This window comes from Protopterus annectens, chromosome 2.part0 (genome assembly GCF_019279795.1).
Source record: "Protopterus annectens isolate FY-2018-M chromosome 2.part0, PAN1.0, whole genome shotgun sequence".
Lineage (NCBI taxonomy): Eukaryota > Metazoa > Chordata > Ceratodontiformes > Protopteridae > Protopterus > Protopterus annectens.
Genome location: NC_056728.1, coordinates 967,600,730 through 967,618,736, shown reverse-complemented (window position 1 = coordinate 967,618,736; position 18,007 = coordinate 967,600,730). Strand labels below are relative to the sequence as shown.

General features: G+C 41.0%; 1 protein-coding gene across 1 annotated transcript in view; it reads left to right on the top strand.

Annotated features, from left to right (window-relative positions):
• Positions 1-18,007, top strand: part of LOC122792798 (annexin A3-like) — an 825,182-nt gene that overhangs the window by 676,019 nt on the left and 131,156 nt on the right. Inside the window, exon 10 of the mRNA XM_044060366.1 lies at positions 6,778-6,871. Within this exon, the coding sequence (XP_043916301.1) occupies positions 6,778-6,871 (94 nt within the window). The remainder of the gene's footprint in view (positions 1-6,777; positions 6,872-18,007) is intronic.

The window sequence follows — 18,007 nt, the reverse complement described above, 5'->3', positions numbered from 1 at the left end:
GCAAGCGTCCAGTCTGGTGGACCCCAGCCATAAACAAACTCTACAACAAAAGGAGGAAGCTACTACAAGATAGAGCAAAATCCTTAAAAGGTAAGACACCCTTGATCACTATAAGTAAAAAACTAAGAGCTCTCATAAAATCATCCAAAGCAAATTTTGAGAGAAAAATAGCTAAAGACTCAAAAGACAATCATAAGGCCTTCTTTAGCTATGTTAGAAACCTGGGAGGAAACTCCCAGATATGCTCAGAACTAGTTCAAAATGATGTGAAGATTACTGATCCTACAGACATTGCCAACATACTGGCTGACAGGTTCAGTGCAAACTGCTCCCCTCCCCAAAAGGAGAAATATCTATACGAAACGATTGCATCCCCCCAAACATCTCCAACACCCAAGTGAGAACTGCTCTCTCCAGCAAAAACACAGCATCCATGGGACCTGATGGTGTCCCCAGCTGTGTGCTCCACGAACTCAATGAGGAATTAAACCCACAGCTAGGACAGCTGTTTAATCAAAGTCTTACCTCTGGATACGCACTCCAGGGAGTGGCGCACTGCAACTGTGGTCCCACTTCACAAAGGTGGTGCCTCCACCGACCCTGGAAATTACTGGCCCATTAGCTTGACAAGCCTTATCTGCAAAGCCATGGAGAGGATCATAATGGACCTCATAAATAAAGACATAGGGAATTTGCAGACTTTGGATCCAACCCAGTTTGGCTTGTCAAAGGCAGATCATGCCTTTTAAACTTGGTTGACTTTTTCGAAACAGTCACCAAAGCCATTGATGAGGGAAAGGCAGTCCATACAGCCTACCTCGATCTGGCTAAGGCCTTCGATACAATACCCCACTCGGGTATCATTGAAAAACTCATCAGCTTAAATGTTAACCCATACATCACAAGATGGGTAGCAAACTGGCTGAGTGACAGAACCCACAGGGTCAGAGTTGCTGGCGCCATGTCAGACTCAAAGCCTGTCACAAGTGGTGTCCCACAGGGCTCAGTCCTGGGCCCACTCTTGTTTGGCATCTACTTTTCTGAAGTACAAGCAAACACAGAAGGGTTATGGCTGACAAAGTTTGCAGATGACTGCAAACTGGTCTGCATAGTAGAAAACACATCTGACACAGATATCCTTCAGAAGGGTCTCACAGAAACAGATAACTGGTGCCAGAGCCACGGCCTAAAGTTAAATGCCAAAAAATGCATAGTCATACCCTTCGGGAAAAACAAGGTTACCCCTAGCTACCAAATAGGTGGCAATCCACTGAGCACAGAAGAAGTTATCAGGGACCTGGGGACCCAGGTTGATAGTAGTCTGTCATTCGACACCCATGTAGCTAAAGTAGTTAGGAAGACCTTCTACATTGCCCACCTTATCATGAAGGGATTCTCATCTAGATCAAGGGAGGTCATAGTCTCCTATACTCATCACTCATCAGACCAATGATTGAGTACAATGCCCCATTTGGAATGTATCTGACCCGACACTTGCAGCAGCTGGAGAGGCCACAAAAGTTCCTCACCAAAAGGATAAAGGGTCTCAAAAATCTGTCCTATGCTGCCCGACTGAAAGAACTCCAGCTCTATTCAGTCGCCACCGCTTGCTCAGAGGTGACCTTTGCCTAACATACAAGGCCATGTCAAACCCAGATTTGATGAATATGCTTCACCTCAAATCTAGATCCATCAGAGCCACAAGGGCGGGAGACTTAAACCTCGACACGGCTATTAATAGGACGTGCTGGAGGGATAGATTCATCACCCAAAGACTCCCTATGCTGTGGAACAAAATCCCGGTACATGTGAGGCAGAGCACCTCGCTGGCCTTGTTCAAGAGAAATCTTGACCAATGGATGGGAGATCGCAGATATACCCCAGGGATTACCTCAGTGTCACTGCTCGACAGAGGCACAGCAAAATAATGGGTATAGTTCCCCATACTTAAGGGGTGGTGTAAGCCACAAAACGATGGGCTAGGCTTGCAAATGCCCTCGGGCAGATAGCCTAGTATGAACCTATGAACATCACTACCATATTAAATATTGGACCTAATAGTCATTGTGGAACCAATTTAAAAATAATTGGACTTCTGTCAAGACCAAAAGTCATGCTGCTGTGCACTACCAGTACCTGAAGCACATGCCCAACTGTGGAATCTGCCTGGCGGAATGCCTTTCACAGCCTAGCTGGTGGGCAAAAGTATTTATGAAGTCATTTCCATGTCTGCATTTTAAATTTCATATATTTACGAGGGGGTTGCTGAAAAGTTCTAAGCCCAACCTAGAAGGGAATGATGTAGAGCCATGAAACTTACAAGTTATTCAATATATTCACCCTGAAGTTCAACACACTTGGCACATTGTTTATGAAGTTTCTTTAACCCTGCCAAAAAAAGTCTGAAGTCTGGTCATGGAAATACTGCTCCGCTGCGGCAATCCCCTCCAAATCACTCAAATTGCTGCCCTTTCAAAACTGTCTTTTTTTAAGGTTTGGAAATAGATGGATCAAGATCTGCTGAGTAGTGTGGATGGTCAATATATTCAAACCCCAGTTTTGTCAAAACATCCATCATTTTTCCAGCCCTGAATAGGTGCATTGCCTTGCAAAACGAAAACTCCTTTCCATAGCTACCCTCTCCTTTTTTTTTTTCAGTGCCTTCTTTAATCAGCACAGCAAGTTACAGTAGTATTCTGCATTAACTGTTTGGCCCCTTAGAAGATGATGACTACACCTTCCTGCTCCGAAAACACTGTGGCTATGACCTTTCCTGCTGACTTTTGGGTCTTGAAATTCTTTGGCCTTGGTGGACCTGAGTGCCGCCATTGCATGTACTGTTTTGACTCTGGATCATAGTGGTGTAACCATGTTTCATCAGCAGTAACTAGTCATTCCATAAACGTTGACACCAGCTTTACAAAACTTGGACTTGAACTCAGTGTCTTCTCTGCATTCAAACATTTGGGCATCTACTTGGGCGACAGCTTCTGCATACTCAGCTACTCATGGATTATAAACCCAACATATTCCCTGGATTTCTGTTGTCTCAGCAATTGTTTTAGCTGATATTTGCCCATCTGGCAAAATCAAGACTTGGTCAGTTTCAGGAGTTGACAACATTTGAGACCTTCTAGACCTTGCTGCATCTTCAGTCGGTCTCTCCACTGAAAGTTTGCACACCAGTTCTTCACAGTTGAGTAAGAAGGGCACTTGTCACTCAATGTTTGCATCATACATTCATAGATTTCCTTTGGAGTTTTCTTCTGCAGGAATAGGAACTTTATGACAGCTCGGAGCTGCATTCTTGAAAATTCCACACTTTTCTTTGTCATGGTTCAATCAGTGATCTGAAACAATGTCAAAGCATAGCATTACAATTCTACAAATTGTCACTTTACAAGATGCAGTAACCCTCTTTTCAGTTAGAGGCAAAATAATGCAAAGAATTTAGAAAGCTGGTTGGGTTTAGAAATTTTCAGCACCCCCTTGTACATGCATACTTAGCTAACAAATAATTCCATATTTTTTATTGTCTAGTTTCACACTCTGCTTCTGTGATGCATCTTTGTCTTTTGTCTGTTACCCTACTTGGTTTCCCAGTGCAGAGAGTGCCCTGACAAGTCATCTCTAGTCTCTGGCAATAGTTAAATTAATGTGGGTGGAGAGCTTCCCAAAATCTCCTGAAGACACTAGGCCCATGCATTGAAATTTTGAAGGTATGCTAAACAATTTCAAAAGATTATTCAAGCCACGTTTTTGATCCAAATCAGAGTACCATACATCTTTATACTGCTTCAGCTTCCGGTAGCTAAACTTGTTTTATTTTTTCCATTATGCCTCTAATATGCTTGATAACTGTAACCAACAGGTGCAAGCAGATCCACACATCTTCCTGAAGCCAGTGCACAATATTTGTTTTATTGTCCCTAGTATTTATTTAACACAATGGAGCTTCCCCATTCCCGTAGTATAAACAAAACTGTTCTCATTCTGCTTTTTTATGCCTTTCAGTCTAACATCTTTCCTTTTTGTACCACAAGTCATCACCTGCATTGCATATAGATTTTTTTATTTGGATTGCATTATGATATGTATATAGGTCTTGGGCGGTGAGTCCTCATGATTTCCCAATCGCCATCTTTTCCCAAGACATTCTACCCCCCCCCGTCAAAATAAAATGTCATTGTTATTCAGCTTTTATAAATAACCCAGGGTGTCCCCTAGAAAAGTCTGATAGGTATAAAGCAATAAAAGCAAATAGAAAAATGGTCAGTGCTTGTTCTCTCTCATATGAATCCAACCCTGTCATTTTCCATCTCTTAAATTCCTCCTTCAATCTCTATCAGCTCCTTATTTTATTAATAATCTATTGACTCACCAAACCAAATTCCAAGACATTTAATGTAGGGGATCACGCCAAAAACAAACGTATTCAAGCCTCACTTTTTGCATTGGTTCATAGTTTGTGGCAAAAGCTATAGTTCTGTAGTTTTGGTTTTATGTATGCCAAGCCTTTCCAGTGCATCAACAGATAATCTGAAGAAAGATATTTTGACTTATTCAAGACCACCTTAGACAGAGTTTGTAAATTATCCCAGTGGTTGGCTCCAGGTATAAGGCTAATAGGACAGACAGCAATGGACAACCACAATTAGCCTGTCCCCTCTTGACAATCTCAGAGGAAAGGGGTAGGAAGAGGAAAAGTGGGAGGGTTAGGAGTGAGCAAAAGAGTGAGAAATATTTATGTATTTATTTATTTGACATTTGCTAACTGGGATGGTCCAACAGGGTCAAAAAGAGAAACACAGTGAAACAACATGAATGTACAAACATTTATAGGTAGAGCTGTACAAGAAGTAAATAACTCCAAAGAAAAATATACTCTGTGAGGAGGCAAATAACTCAAAGTAACATGTAAAAAGGTAAAACAATATATTTACATGTAATGCATAACATTCAAACATAGCCTTCTGAGAAAAGGAGTAAAGAGCAAACAAAGGAAAGAACAGGAGATAAAAGACACTTGGGGAAGACGCTAAAGAAGAGTGAACCAACTTAGGAATAACGAGGATAGGAAGGAAATGGAAGGGAGGCCTAATCTGAAAACTCGGGGGTGGGGGTTGTAATAATCAACAGTGGGTGTAGGTGGGTGGGAAAGAAGATTCTCTCCTAATGAAGTGTAAATAATGTCCAGGTTGATATTTAAGTGAAGCACACCAAGAAGTGACTAGGGCCATCACAGTTGTATACTAATCTGAAGACAAATTCTTTTAGATCTGTCAACAGTCAGTTCCACTCTGTGCCTGGATCCTTTTGTTTTTAGGAAATTTGATTTCAAATCATGTCGTACTAGAGGAGAGTCCTTGAATTCAAATAGTGTAGCTAAACTATGGAACCACATCCAACGATTGCCGAAATCCATGCAGAATATTAGCTCACTTAAAACATTAAAACTTCACCTATCAAATAAATGGATTTGCCCCTGAGTAATCCAGGATAAATGCTGCTATTCTCTTCAGCTAACATAATTATCCGAACATTTCTCTCCATTCAGAAACCTATACCCCCATAACCTGTCTTCACCAATACCTGAATAAATGTACTAACATTTCCCAGCCGTATACATAGTTTTGTAACGCTGCTCACCACCCCACCTCTGTACTTCTAATATAAACCTTGTGATATATCGCCATATGTAATGGTCTCTGAACCTGCTTAATACCCCACTTCTTGACTACAATACTTGTACCTAGTTACTTTCCTCACTTCCATTTCTTTGAATGTCTGTTAACTAATCGCATGATTTATTATCTGACAAATGCACTAATACCCCCTCCTTCACATGCTCAGTGTTCAACAGCTACTAAATGTACAGGTTTATTTTATACTGTAATAGCTCATTTTATTTGATATGAATGTAATCTACTTAGCAAATGTATGCATATTTAACGTATATTACTTAATGTTTGTTCATGTATATTGCTGCATGTCTATATGTAATATATTGGAGCTTTTCTCCCGAGGCTTCTGCTAAAATGTTTTGTTTGACTAAACCTAGTACAAAGTGGCAAAGTAAAAATTAGTGTGGTCTTGACAGCTCTTCTGTAAACAGATTTTGAATTATGTAAAAAAAAGAATGTGGAACTTTTGAAATGGCGCAATTGAAAATGGACTGTGGGCCAGATTCCCAAAGCCAAATTGACCACTGACAACTGGGCAGGTGTTTTGGAATCTGAGCTCCAATGTAAACCTTTTTATAGATGGGCATTACATTAAAGCAAGGCACTTAAGCTGAGTGCATGTCTTTTCAGAATCAGGGCAGACTTAAACTGAGTGAAACTCTTTCAGAATCTGGCCCTTTGTGTTATAACAGATGTATATATCTATGTAGGGTGTTTGGGTTTAAAACGTACATATAGTGGGTGGGCTAGAGAACAAATATTTCAGGTCTTCATCCTTTTCTCAGTGTCTTGGAGAATTCTGACAAATGCAGGAGGTAGTTTTAATGCTGTATATTAAGCTTAAGTGCATAATCCAGTCTTTTGACATCAGCTAAGGCATCTAAGATGTCTATGCCAAAGAACAGGACAACTTGTCCAGATTTATTTTTAATCTGAGTTCTGGCATCTTCCCTGCCATGTTCCTTTTTAGTATATCGTGTGAAGGTAAGCATGTCTGGATACACCTGAATATCCTGTAAAGCATCTGTGGCAACAGACACTACAATAATATTTGAAGTTTGTAAATTCTTTCCACCTGTTCCAATCCCAACAGGCTCTTTATCAAGCTGGTGAAGGTAAATGGGGCACAGATGAACATAAATTCATCCACATACTTTGTATGAAGAGCATCTCTCAACTGAGAAGAAGTAAGTGTGAAATTCATTTAAATTTATGCATCTGTTTTTCATTAAATTACATTGAGCATAGCTGTATAAAACTTATGTTCTTGTTGTATAGAGCTTATGGCAAATAACTGAAGTGCAAGAACCAGAGAATCTTAACATTAAGGCCCCCCGCCCTTCATGGTCCTTATGGTTCAAAAGTTATTACTAGGGAGTTGGTCCAATAGATCATTAGGAGCTTAACCAGTTCAAATCCCATTGTCTCCATTAGCTATAATGGCCAGTGTACGCAACCCTGGTGTAAATTTACAGTTCCCCATCTGTTAAGTCTGAGTTTAAAAATAGTTGCTATGGAATGTCCACTTGTCTCATAGGTAGGACACCCTTTGGAAGAAAGTTCTATCATATCATCAGGTTTTATTTATATTGTGAAGTAGGTTTAGGCTCAGCGAGTAGAAATAATTATTTCCAGTTTTTTGGAAGTGTGTGAGGATAAACAGGACATGTTCTTTCAAGCCCTGTAACCCAAGCAAAGTTTACCACAGAACCTCCTTTAGGAAATGAGTAAAGTGACAGGGCTCTTAACTGGCCAGTGTGGTATAATGGTCTTATACCCAAGACTGTCTTTGTTGGGGAGTGTAGTTTTTTGTGACAAAGGGGCATTGTATCCTGTTTTGGGGCTGATTAGAGATGAGTAGAGGGAGACAGTGAGTTCTTAGATCTGGAGGATATGTGTTTAGCAGCAGTTTGATATATGTTAGTCAAATTAGATTTCGTTCACAAAAGTGCATAGGTCCCTAATAATGGTCTCACTTTTGAGGGGTTATTTTTATATGTGGGTGAAGAGATAGCTGAGCTTAAGCCTGTGGTTGCATTGCATTGCATCATCATGTGCTAGTGCTGTTCAGATTCTTGCAGAATAAGAATTTCAGTTGTTGACATTGCATTTACAGTCATCGGCAGACTTTGGCAAGCCTAGTCCTTTGACATCACCTTGAACAAAGTGGAGGAGACCATCCAGAGAGTCCTGTAAGATGCCATTAGTGACAAGTATGGTAGAAAGTGTGCAAACAATCCTGTGAGTGTGTTGATAGGGCCTAATGTTCTTGTCAGGGGAACCCAATAAGATTAATGTTAAGTGGGTGTACTTTTCATTAGTGTCCATGTAGAATAATGTCACAGACCTTAACAAGCCATGTAGGCAGTGTGTACCAACTGGCCATTAGCCAGTTTCAGTCACCCATTCAGAGAATTCTAGCCAATTCAATAGAAGAGATATACTATCTGCAAAGCCATGTTGCTTTAGATTAAAGGACTGCAGCCTATCAGTGTCATTGTTTGTAATTTACATTGTAATATACTCTAGGAATTTACAAGTAATGATGGTAAGGCTAACTGAGCTGTAGTGATAAGTGTTGATGGTAGAGCTACCTTTGCATGTGGGTACTGCAATGGCTGTTCTGCAAACTGTGGGCACATATACCCATTGAGTAGGCCAGCACTGAATAGGTATAAAAGGAAACTGATAAGCCTGTATTAAATATGAAGACCCCTTGGTATGTTGCCAGAACCCACAGAGCTGATGTTGAGTTATGCAGAGAATTAGGGTGAAATATAGGGAGGAAAACAAGAAGAAATTAAATTTTCCCACAAGTATATTGGTAATATTGCATGGCTTAGAGTAGGTTGAACTGTTAACATCAGGTCTGTGCAATATTGGGTATTTTTCTGAATCCCAACTTGATGAAAGTCTGATTGTTTGGAAAAGATAGCAATAGTCAGTTTGTGTGGCTTTACAATTATAAATGTTGTACCAGTCTCTCCCATATATATTTGTGTAATGGAGGATTTGAAGTTCACTCCTCAGTGTAGGAAGTATTTTTTGTTTTTCTTTCTCTGTTTTAAAGTTATTTTTGTAGGTTTCTATTGGTTTTAAATTTGCCATTAAACTTGTGGGGGATGTATGCTTCAGAGCAGGAGTTAAGGTGAAAGTAAAAGTCAGTGGTATAAGAAGGTGCTTTTTTTTGGAGGGTCCCTGGTGGTGATTGGGTTTAAACTTGTGTGAGGTCATCCAAGGGTGCTAGAAGATTGGTTGTAGCGAAATTTCTGATGCTGTATTTGGGTAGATTTGTAGGCTGTTTTTTTTTTTTTTTTTTTTAAGGGTAATGAGACTCATGGTCTGATTTTAATTGTGTAGGAGAAGGTCAGGACTGTGTCTGGAGCATGCAGTGGTTAGATTACTAAGTAAGAGTTCAAGGAGATTTTGAAACCCCTATATAAGTTGAAATTTGTTTGGGAGTGGCATTAAAAAGTTAAGGACCACTGCACATATTTGTTGCTGGTTGTTTTCACTTTCCCAGTAATGGACAGGTGGTTAGTCACCCCAGGATGGTTCAGTTATGTTAAGTCAGTAAGGACCTCCATCTGGTTGAGATGGGTTTCATGAGCAGGGTAGACGTAGGAGGACTACTTTAGTTAGCAAAAATATACCTGAACTAGTTTATTGCTGTAGGATGTTCAGCAATTTTGAGGTTATAAAATTTGATGTATGGTAATGGCATTGTAGGTGAATAGGGAAACTCCTCTGCCATTGTAAGATCATCCAAAAAGAGTGATGGTTTGTAAACCCAGGGAATAGAGTATTCTCATTATATTGAAACCAACTTTTGGAAATTATGCAGAAGACTGTGTTCTGGGGTCAGGAAGGCCTCACAGGTGGCCATTTTCCATATTGGCACTCCTAAAAAGGGTCTGTTGCCATGGATATGAATTTTCCCACTATCTCTGTTACCAGCTTGGTGATGTGGCATCCTGAAGCAATGTAGAAATTGCTTTATGCAAAAACACAAACTCCCTGAACCAGATATTCAATACACTAACCAGGGGTGCAGCCATACTGGAATGATCCTCACTAATATGGGAGAGTGCTGCAACACGCCCTACTGTAATGCCTTCCCTGGTAGGGTCAGACCACAAAATGGTTTAGTTTGAAGTAAAAGTAAAACCTAGACCCCCAGCTAAACCTGGACTATTTGGGATCTACTCCAAGGCTAACCTCCTGCTATTAAATGATAACCTGGCAAAATTTCAAGCCCCCATAAACCCTGAGAAACACTGCTGCCTATGCAGAACTGTTCTCAGAATCCCTGTACAAGCATGTTAATAGCTGCATAGAGGCAGCTGTACTCACCAGGAAGAAGTACACTAGTAGAACTAACTATAAAAACAAGCCACCCTGGTAGAAGCAGAAAATCAGCAGGATAAAAGCAGTCTCTTCAAGCTAAACAGATACAAGGACAACTAGTTTACCAAAGCCAAATCTGAGGTGAATTTGGCCTCACAGGCCAAGAAAAACCACAAGGCATTCTTTAGCTATGTCTGCAACCTCAAAGGGCAATACACAGTTGTGTACAGAACTCATTGTAAATGGAGCCACCTATACAGAGTCAGAAGATATAGCAAATTACTGTCGATAAATTCAGTTCCAACTTTACCCCACTCTCTCACTCAACCTTCCGTTAGGAAATACCATAAAATACAACTCCACCTGTTCTCACTAGGGAACAGGTCCTTAATGCTCTCTCTAAGGTGAAGAACACTGCATCATTGGGCCCAGACAATATCCCAGGATGCTTTCTAAATAGCATGAAACATGACCTGTCAGGGCCTCTGGAACTGCTTATTAACTATAGCCTCCAAACAGGCTTTGTGCCTCATGAATGGAGAACAGCAGCAGTCATCCCTCTGCACAAAGGTGGGCCAACAACAGACCTTGGAAACTACAGACCTGTAAGTCTCACTAGTCTTGTATGTAAAACCATGGAAAGAATTATGGACATGATCAATAGTGATAACATAAATCTCTGGACACTGGACCCAGCCCAGTTTGATTTCGTCAAGGGCAGATCATGCCTAATCAGCATGGTGGACTTCTTTGAGAAGCTCGCCAAAGCAACGGATGATGGCAGAATGGTTCACACTGCCTACCTTGACCTGGTGAAAGCATGTGACACAATTCCCCACTCTGGCATTCTTGACAAACTCAAGAGGTTGGAAGAGGTTGGGTACAAACCCATGCATCACCCAGTGGATAGCCAACTGGCTCACAGGACCCAGGAAGTTAGAATTGGGGGTCCACCTATTCAGAGAGTCCAGTCACAAGTGGAGTCTTCCTCTGGGATCAGTCCTTGGACAGCTTCTTTTTAGCATGTACTTGTGTGAAGTCAGGGCCATTGTCACTGGTCCCTGGCTAACTAAATTTGCAGATGAGTACAAAGTAGGAGCTGTCATTGAATCCTACACTGACATAAATGTTCTTGAGTTGGGGCTGACACAAACTAGTGTCAGAGCCATGGACTAAAAATGCCAAGAAATGCATAATAGTATCCTCTGGGAAGTCATGCATCACTGGTAACTATCATACTGACAATACACCCCTTCGAGTTGACCCAGTAGTCAAGGACATAGGGACACGCACAGTAGTCTGGCCTTTGACCATCATGTCTACAGTTATGAGGAACTCCTTTGTTGCACAACTTTTAAGCAAAGGTATGGCATCCAAGTCCAAGGAAGGCCTTGTTCCACTGCATTCATCAGACCTATCATTGAGAACAATACCCCCTTTGGCATGTACCTAACCAGGCATATCCAACAGTTGGAACTTCCACAGAGGTTCCTCACTAAAAACAATACAAGGTTTAAGTAAATTCCTGTGAAGACTACCTCAAGGCTCTGTCCCTGTATTCTGTCTCCTACAGGCTTTTGAGGGGAGCTCTATGCCTGACATACTGGACATTCAGACCCCACTCTGATTGGACCTTCTGCATATCCACGAAACAAACACCACCAGAATTACCCATTCTAAAGACTTAAACCTTGCATGTGATATAAATAAGACCTGCTGGAGAGGCCGGTATATATCCCAGAGGTTACCCCATCTCTGGAACAGGTCCACATCCATGTGAAGCAGAGTTCCTCCCTAACTCAGTTCAGTTGCAACATGGACAACTAGATGGGGAACAGGAAATTCATCCCTGGTTTGGCTCTTATGTCTCTAATGGACACAGGCAGCCTTTAAATGATTCATCTCCAAGGCCCCTAGCTTGTAAATGTTTCATCTTCCAAGACCTGTCAGAGATTTGGGATACATGGCTGGGCTTAAAAAGGCCCTTGTGGCCGTTAGCTTAGTAAACACTTATGAACCTAATGCTGATCAATGCCATATTGACAGGTAGCTTCCTATATTCCTGATTTGCTTTAGACCCCCCCCCCCCCGAAATGACAGCAGTTACTGAGCTAGTTGTTCAGTTGTATTTGTTTGAATTGTGATGTCATTCTTGATGAATACAACCTGCTGCTTTGTTCTTGGACGTTTGAGAACTCAATCCTGTCTGTCTGTCTCTCTCCACATCTCCCCAAAGGTGGAACATCTAAGGTTGCTCACTCCCATATTGTGGTGACTAGGTCATATCCGTACTTTGGAAGGAGAGATTTAAGGGCCCTTGTAATATATTGAATATTAGCACTTGAGAGACTGCTATTTATCATTCTGTCCTTGCTCACCCTGGTTAAGGGGAATGTCACTGTCTGACACTGGGATCACTAGTAACTTGGATGTTAAGGGTAACAATTTGCTCCGATAGCCTTATGGGCCCAGGCATGCAGTCTGGTGACGAGTATTTGTGGAGGAAACTGTGGGTACAGATGAGTGTAGTTGGAATGTGGCAAAGGTCTGGGTCTGCTAGTCCAGTACAAGTCTTGCTTAGGCCTTTCTAAAGTAGCTCAGCTTATATGGGTTTATTGTCTATGTTGGATTGCAGTAGGTGGGAGTGGGCCGTTTTGACAGCTGTGGGTGGTTTGTATCCTCCAGTTTGAGTGTTTACATCACTCACAACTGGGTTAATTTGCATTTGTTGACCAGAATAGTCTGACAGTGCTTGAAGCTTCCCCTTTTCAACAGAGGCCCAGAAAGAAAAGCTCCATTTAAAATATTTAATATTACAAAGCAAGGTAGAAAGTGCAATGCATTACACAGCAAATAAAAATAAACTGCTTTCAGCCGAGGCCATGAGAAAAACTGCATTTGAACAGAGTACATCATAAACAAGGTAAAAAAAGTACAATGTAGTTTTCCCTCAGTCCTTTTACGTCTACTGCGTGACCTTGAGCATGTCATTTAACCAGGCATTGCTCCTGATCTCATTAACAGAGACATTGGAAACCTTCAAACACTGGACCCTACCCAGTTCGGCTTTAAGGGCAGATTATGCCTCCTAAACCTGGTGGACTCATTTGAGACAGTTACCAAGGCTATAGACGAGGGAAAGGTGGTCCACACAGCCTACCTAGACCTTGCAAAGGCTTTCGACACCATTCCCCACTCGGGTATTATAGACAAGCTCACCAGCCTGAACATAAACCCCTACGTCACGAGATGGGTTGCCAACTGGCTCACAGACAGAACCCACATGGTAAGAGTTACAGGAGCTAGGACCCCTCCTGTTTGGCATATACTTCTCAGAGGTAGAGGCAAGCACAGGAGGACTATGGCTGACCAAGTTCGCAGACGACTGCAAACTAGGAGCTATAATTGACTCTCTGGCTGACAGACATCCTCCAAAAGGGTCTCATTGAGCCAGATAACTGGTGTCAAAACCATGGCCTCAAGCTAAATGCCAAAAAGTGCATAGTCATCCCCTTTGGAAAAAACAAAGTACCCACAAACTACCACATTGGTGGTAGCCCCCTCAACACAAGACGTAATAAGGGATCTGGGGACCCAAGTAGATAGCAACCTCTCCTTTGATTATCACATTGCCAAAGTGGTTAGAAACTCCTATGTGGCCCACTTAATCACAAAAGGGTTTGCATCCAGATCGAAAGAAGTCATTGGGCCCCTCTATGCATCACTCATCAGACCCATCATATAGTACAATGCCCCATTTGAGATGTACCTTACAAGACACCTGCAACAACTGGAAAGACCACAGAAGTACATCACCAAGAGAATCACTGGCCTCAAGCAGATGCCCTATGCAGCTCAACTGAAGAAACTCCAGCTGTACTCTGTTGCATACCGCCTACTCAGAGGTGATCTCTGCCTGACATACAAGGCCATGTCCAACCCAGAATTGATGGACATGCTCCACCTAAAGAAAACCATATCGCCTTGAGCCATGCTCCAGGGATCTAAACCTCACCACACAAAATAAATAGAACATTCTGGAGGGATAGATTCCTGTCCCAGAGACTTCCCATGCTCTGGAACAAGATTCCAATCTACATTAGGCAGAGCTCCTCGCTAACCCTCTTCAAGAGAAACCTTGACGAGTGGATGGGAAACAGTTTACCCCAGGGATCACTTCAATGGCTCTGCTGGACAGCGACACAGGGAACTAATCTAAGGAGGTGGCGAAAGCCAGCACATTCCGGCTAGGCTTATAAATGCCTTTGGGCAGATAGCCTATTACCTATCTATAAACCTATGAGACATCATTAGAAAGGGACTGACTCTAGAGGACCTACTCAGTTAACAAATACTTATGATTATTATTATTATAAGGCAAAATGTACTTATAAAATACATTAATATATCTTTAAAATATGTTATACCTTTGGTCATCCTACACTGAGTACCCAGTATATACATACTGGCAGAGATCTAAGGTATAAAGACTGCAGTTAAATGGAGGGGAAGATGTTTATTGCAAGCAATGGTTGATATTTTATGCTACAAGGTCAAGACTGTAGTACTTTTTATAAACAAAATGTATAAAATTATCGCATATGACAGACAGTTGCACAATATAAATATATAATTATACATTTATTTGTCTATATATATATATATATATATATATATATATATATATATATATATATATATATATATATATATATGTATATATATATATATATATATATATATATATATATATATATATATATATATATATATATATATATATATATATCTTTATTCACTTTTATATGCTCGAAATCCTGCAATATTGAAGTTCAGTATCTCGAGCACATAAAGTGGAAAGGCTCAAACATTGAACACCCAGAAACGTGAAATTCAGAATCACAACTTCTATACCACACACACGCATACTCCACACACTCCTTCCTCCCCACAAACTAACACACAACCCAATCCTATGTACAAGCATAAGGGGGCTGCATCACCTGCACCCCCCTATGTGGGGGGCTGCGCACACCACCCCCCCTACTTAAATATATTAACTCCAAGGTCGTACTACATAAACAAACACACAAAACACCACCACACAAGCTACATCCCCTTGCGGACACGCACCACAGTAACAAAACACAAACTACAGCCCGTACCAAAAACCCCTAAAACATAAACAACTTACCAGAATCCATGAACACAGCACAACATCAAAACTGCTAATTCAACATCTCTGAAATGTGAGATTTTGAATTTCGCGCTTCTGGATGTTAGATGTTTTAGCCTTTCCACTTTAATGGGCTTAAGACACTGAAATTCGATATTTTAGGATTTCGAGCATATAAAGTGTTTCCATATTATATTTATATATATATATATATATATATATATATATATATATATATGTGTGTATACATACACACAAATGAAAACAAACCATATTGACATAATTTTAGTTGCAGACATTGTACATCACTTGCAATCTATTCAGTCATTGTCAAACATTACATAGCTCATTCAAATCCTGCATTCTTTTAAAAATCATTCCTTCTCTGCATGTAATAGTTCCAATTTTTTTCTATGTAATTTGCTCCTACCCTTTTCCAAAGATTCCACTTCCATTGGTTGTATCTCATTATATACACTGCTTCTAGTACAGTTGATTTAGACTTTGAATTCCATTTTCTAGTAATTGCTTTTTGGCAGCCACCATAATTAGTCAGCAAAACCTTACTATATCTAGTCAACTCTGATTTTTTTATTATAACTCAAAAAAGTTTAATTAGTTACACCAATTTGCTTACCTATTGTCTCTGACGCTGAATCTTTAGTCTGCCAGCTCATTACACTCCCAGAAAATGTTAACAATTACTTTCTTCCCCATCATACATCCAACATTTGCTGTCTTCCTGAGAAGAAATTCTTTGAAGTCTTCTTGGGGTATAAAACATACCCTCATAAACTTCCAAGCAAAGATCCTAAATCTTCTAGACTTTGTGTATTTGGGAGGCTTGCATATATCCCACAATTGTTTCTTTGTGAATTGCTTATCCAGTCTCTCTTCCTAATCCTTTCCGACCTCCTCTGGTTTATTCATATAGTTATCATGCAATATTTTATATGATTTACTAATTATTTTTTTAACACCAGCTTCGACAGGCCACTAAAAAACTCTACCAGTGCTAAAGTGGACTAGGATTGCTTAATTTGAGGGGGTATTTTAGAGCAACACAGTTCAGGCTCTTTTATACATAGCACAAGCAGAAAACTATACTTCAAAGTGGAAAAGAATGATGCTGACAAAGGGCGGAAGATCCAGAAATAAGGAAAGATTGGGGTTTTGGGCGCAGACTCAAGGCGAACAACCAAAACCATACAGTGTGTTGTATTCATAAAATAGCAGGGAGTATTTTAAGAACCAGACCAGCACAAGAATGAAGAAAAGAGATTTTGCCGATAGGGTTGTGACAGGTCAGGAGTTACAGATAATAGGCAATAGGGGGCTGGAATTTAACACCCTAATAATGGGCGATTTCAACTACCCCACCATTAACTGGGAAAACTACTCATCTAACAACTTCTTTGCTCAACGCTTTCTGAAATTCATAAACTCAAATGCCCTGGATCAGCTTATCCACACCCCCACCAGGGGCAACAATATCCTAGATCTAGTCATTACCAACAGGAGTGTCCAGTGCTCCACACCTGAAGTTAACGCCTCATTGGTCCGATCCGACCATAAGCTAATTACTGTAGATATCCACATCCTGCCCCCTCCCCCATTAAGGAAACCATGGTAAAAAATGAGTCCAAAGCCAACTTCATGCTGTGGTGAGCTTCATAACACCCATGCAGATGAATAATACAGTTATGACTACTGAAATCCTACACAACTGCACTTTATAAGCACTTTCACAAGTGCATGGATCGTGCTATCCCAAACGGAACCAAGACGCTATCCGCCAAAAAAAAGAATCCAATCTGGTGGTCTCCTGCCATAAACAAACTGTACAACACAAGGAAGAAACTGTTGTAAAAGAGAGTAAAATCCCATGAGTGGAGGAGCTCCCTGGTCAGCCTCAGTAAGAAGCTGAGATCCCTTTTAAGATCCTCCAAAGCTAGCTACGAAAACAAAATTGCCACTGATTCTACAAGCAGACACAAAGCATTCTGTAGCTATGTCAAGAATCTTATTGGCAACACTTAGATCTGCTCTGAGTTACAGCACAATGACACTAAATATTCAGACCTAACTGATATTGCCAACATCCTGGCAGATAGGTTCAGTGCTAACTTTACCCCCCTCTCACCCCCTAAAGAGCCCATCTCTATATCGGAAGAATGCAAAGTTCCTGTAATCATGGCTGCACAGGTAAAAACCACACTCTGCAAAGCCAAGAACACAGCATTCATGGGACCAGACAGCATCCCAGGCTGCGTTCTACACAAACTACAGAACGAACTGGCACGCCATCTAAGTACCATGTTCAATCATAGCCTCACTTCAGGCTTTGTGCCTGCTGAATGGCGCACAGCGACGGTTATCCCACTCCACAAGGGGGGAGACACCACGGATCCCGGGAACTAACACCCCATTAACCTGACGACGCGGGTCTGCAAGGCCATGGAACGTATCATCATGGAACCTATAAACAAAGACATTGTTAATCTCCAAACTCTGGACCCCACCCAGTTCAGGTTTGTAAAAGGCAGATCATGTCTCCTAAACTTGATAGACTTATTTGAAGCAGGCACCAAAGCCATATACGAGGGTAAAGTGGTTCACACAGCCTATCTAGATCTTGTCAAGGCTTTCGACACCATTCCCCACTCTGGAATTATAGACAAACTCAATAAACTAGGTATGAATCCCTATGTCACAAGATGGGTTGCCTACTGGCTCACTGACGGAACCCACACTGTGAAAGTAGCAGACTCCAAATCTAAATATAGATATATAAATATAT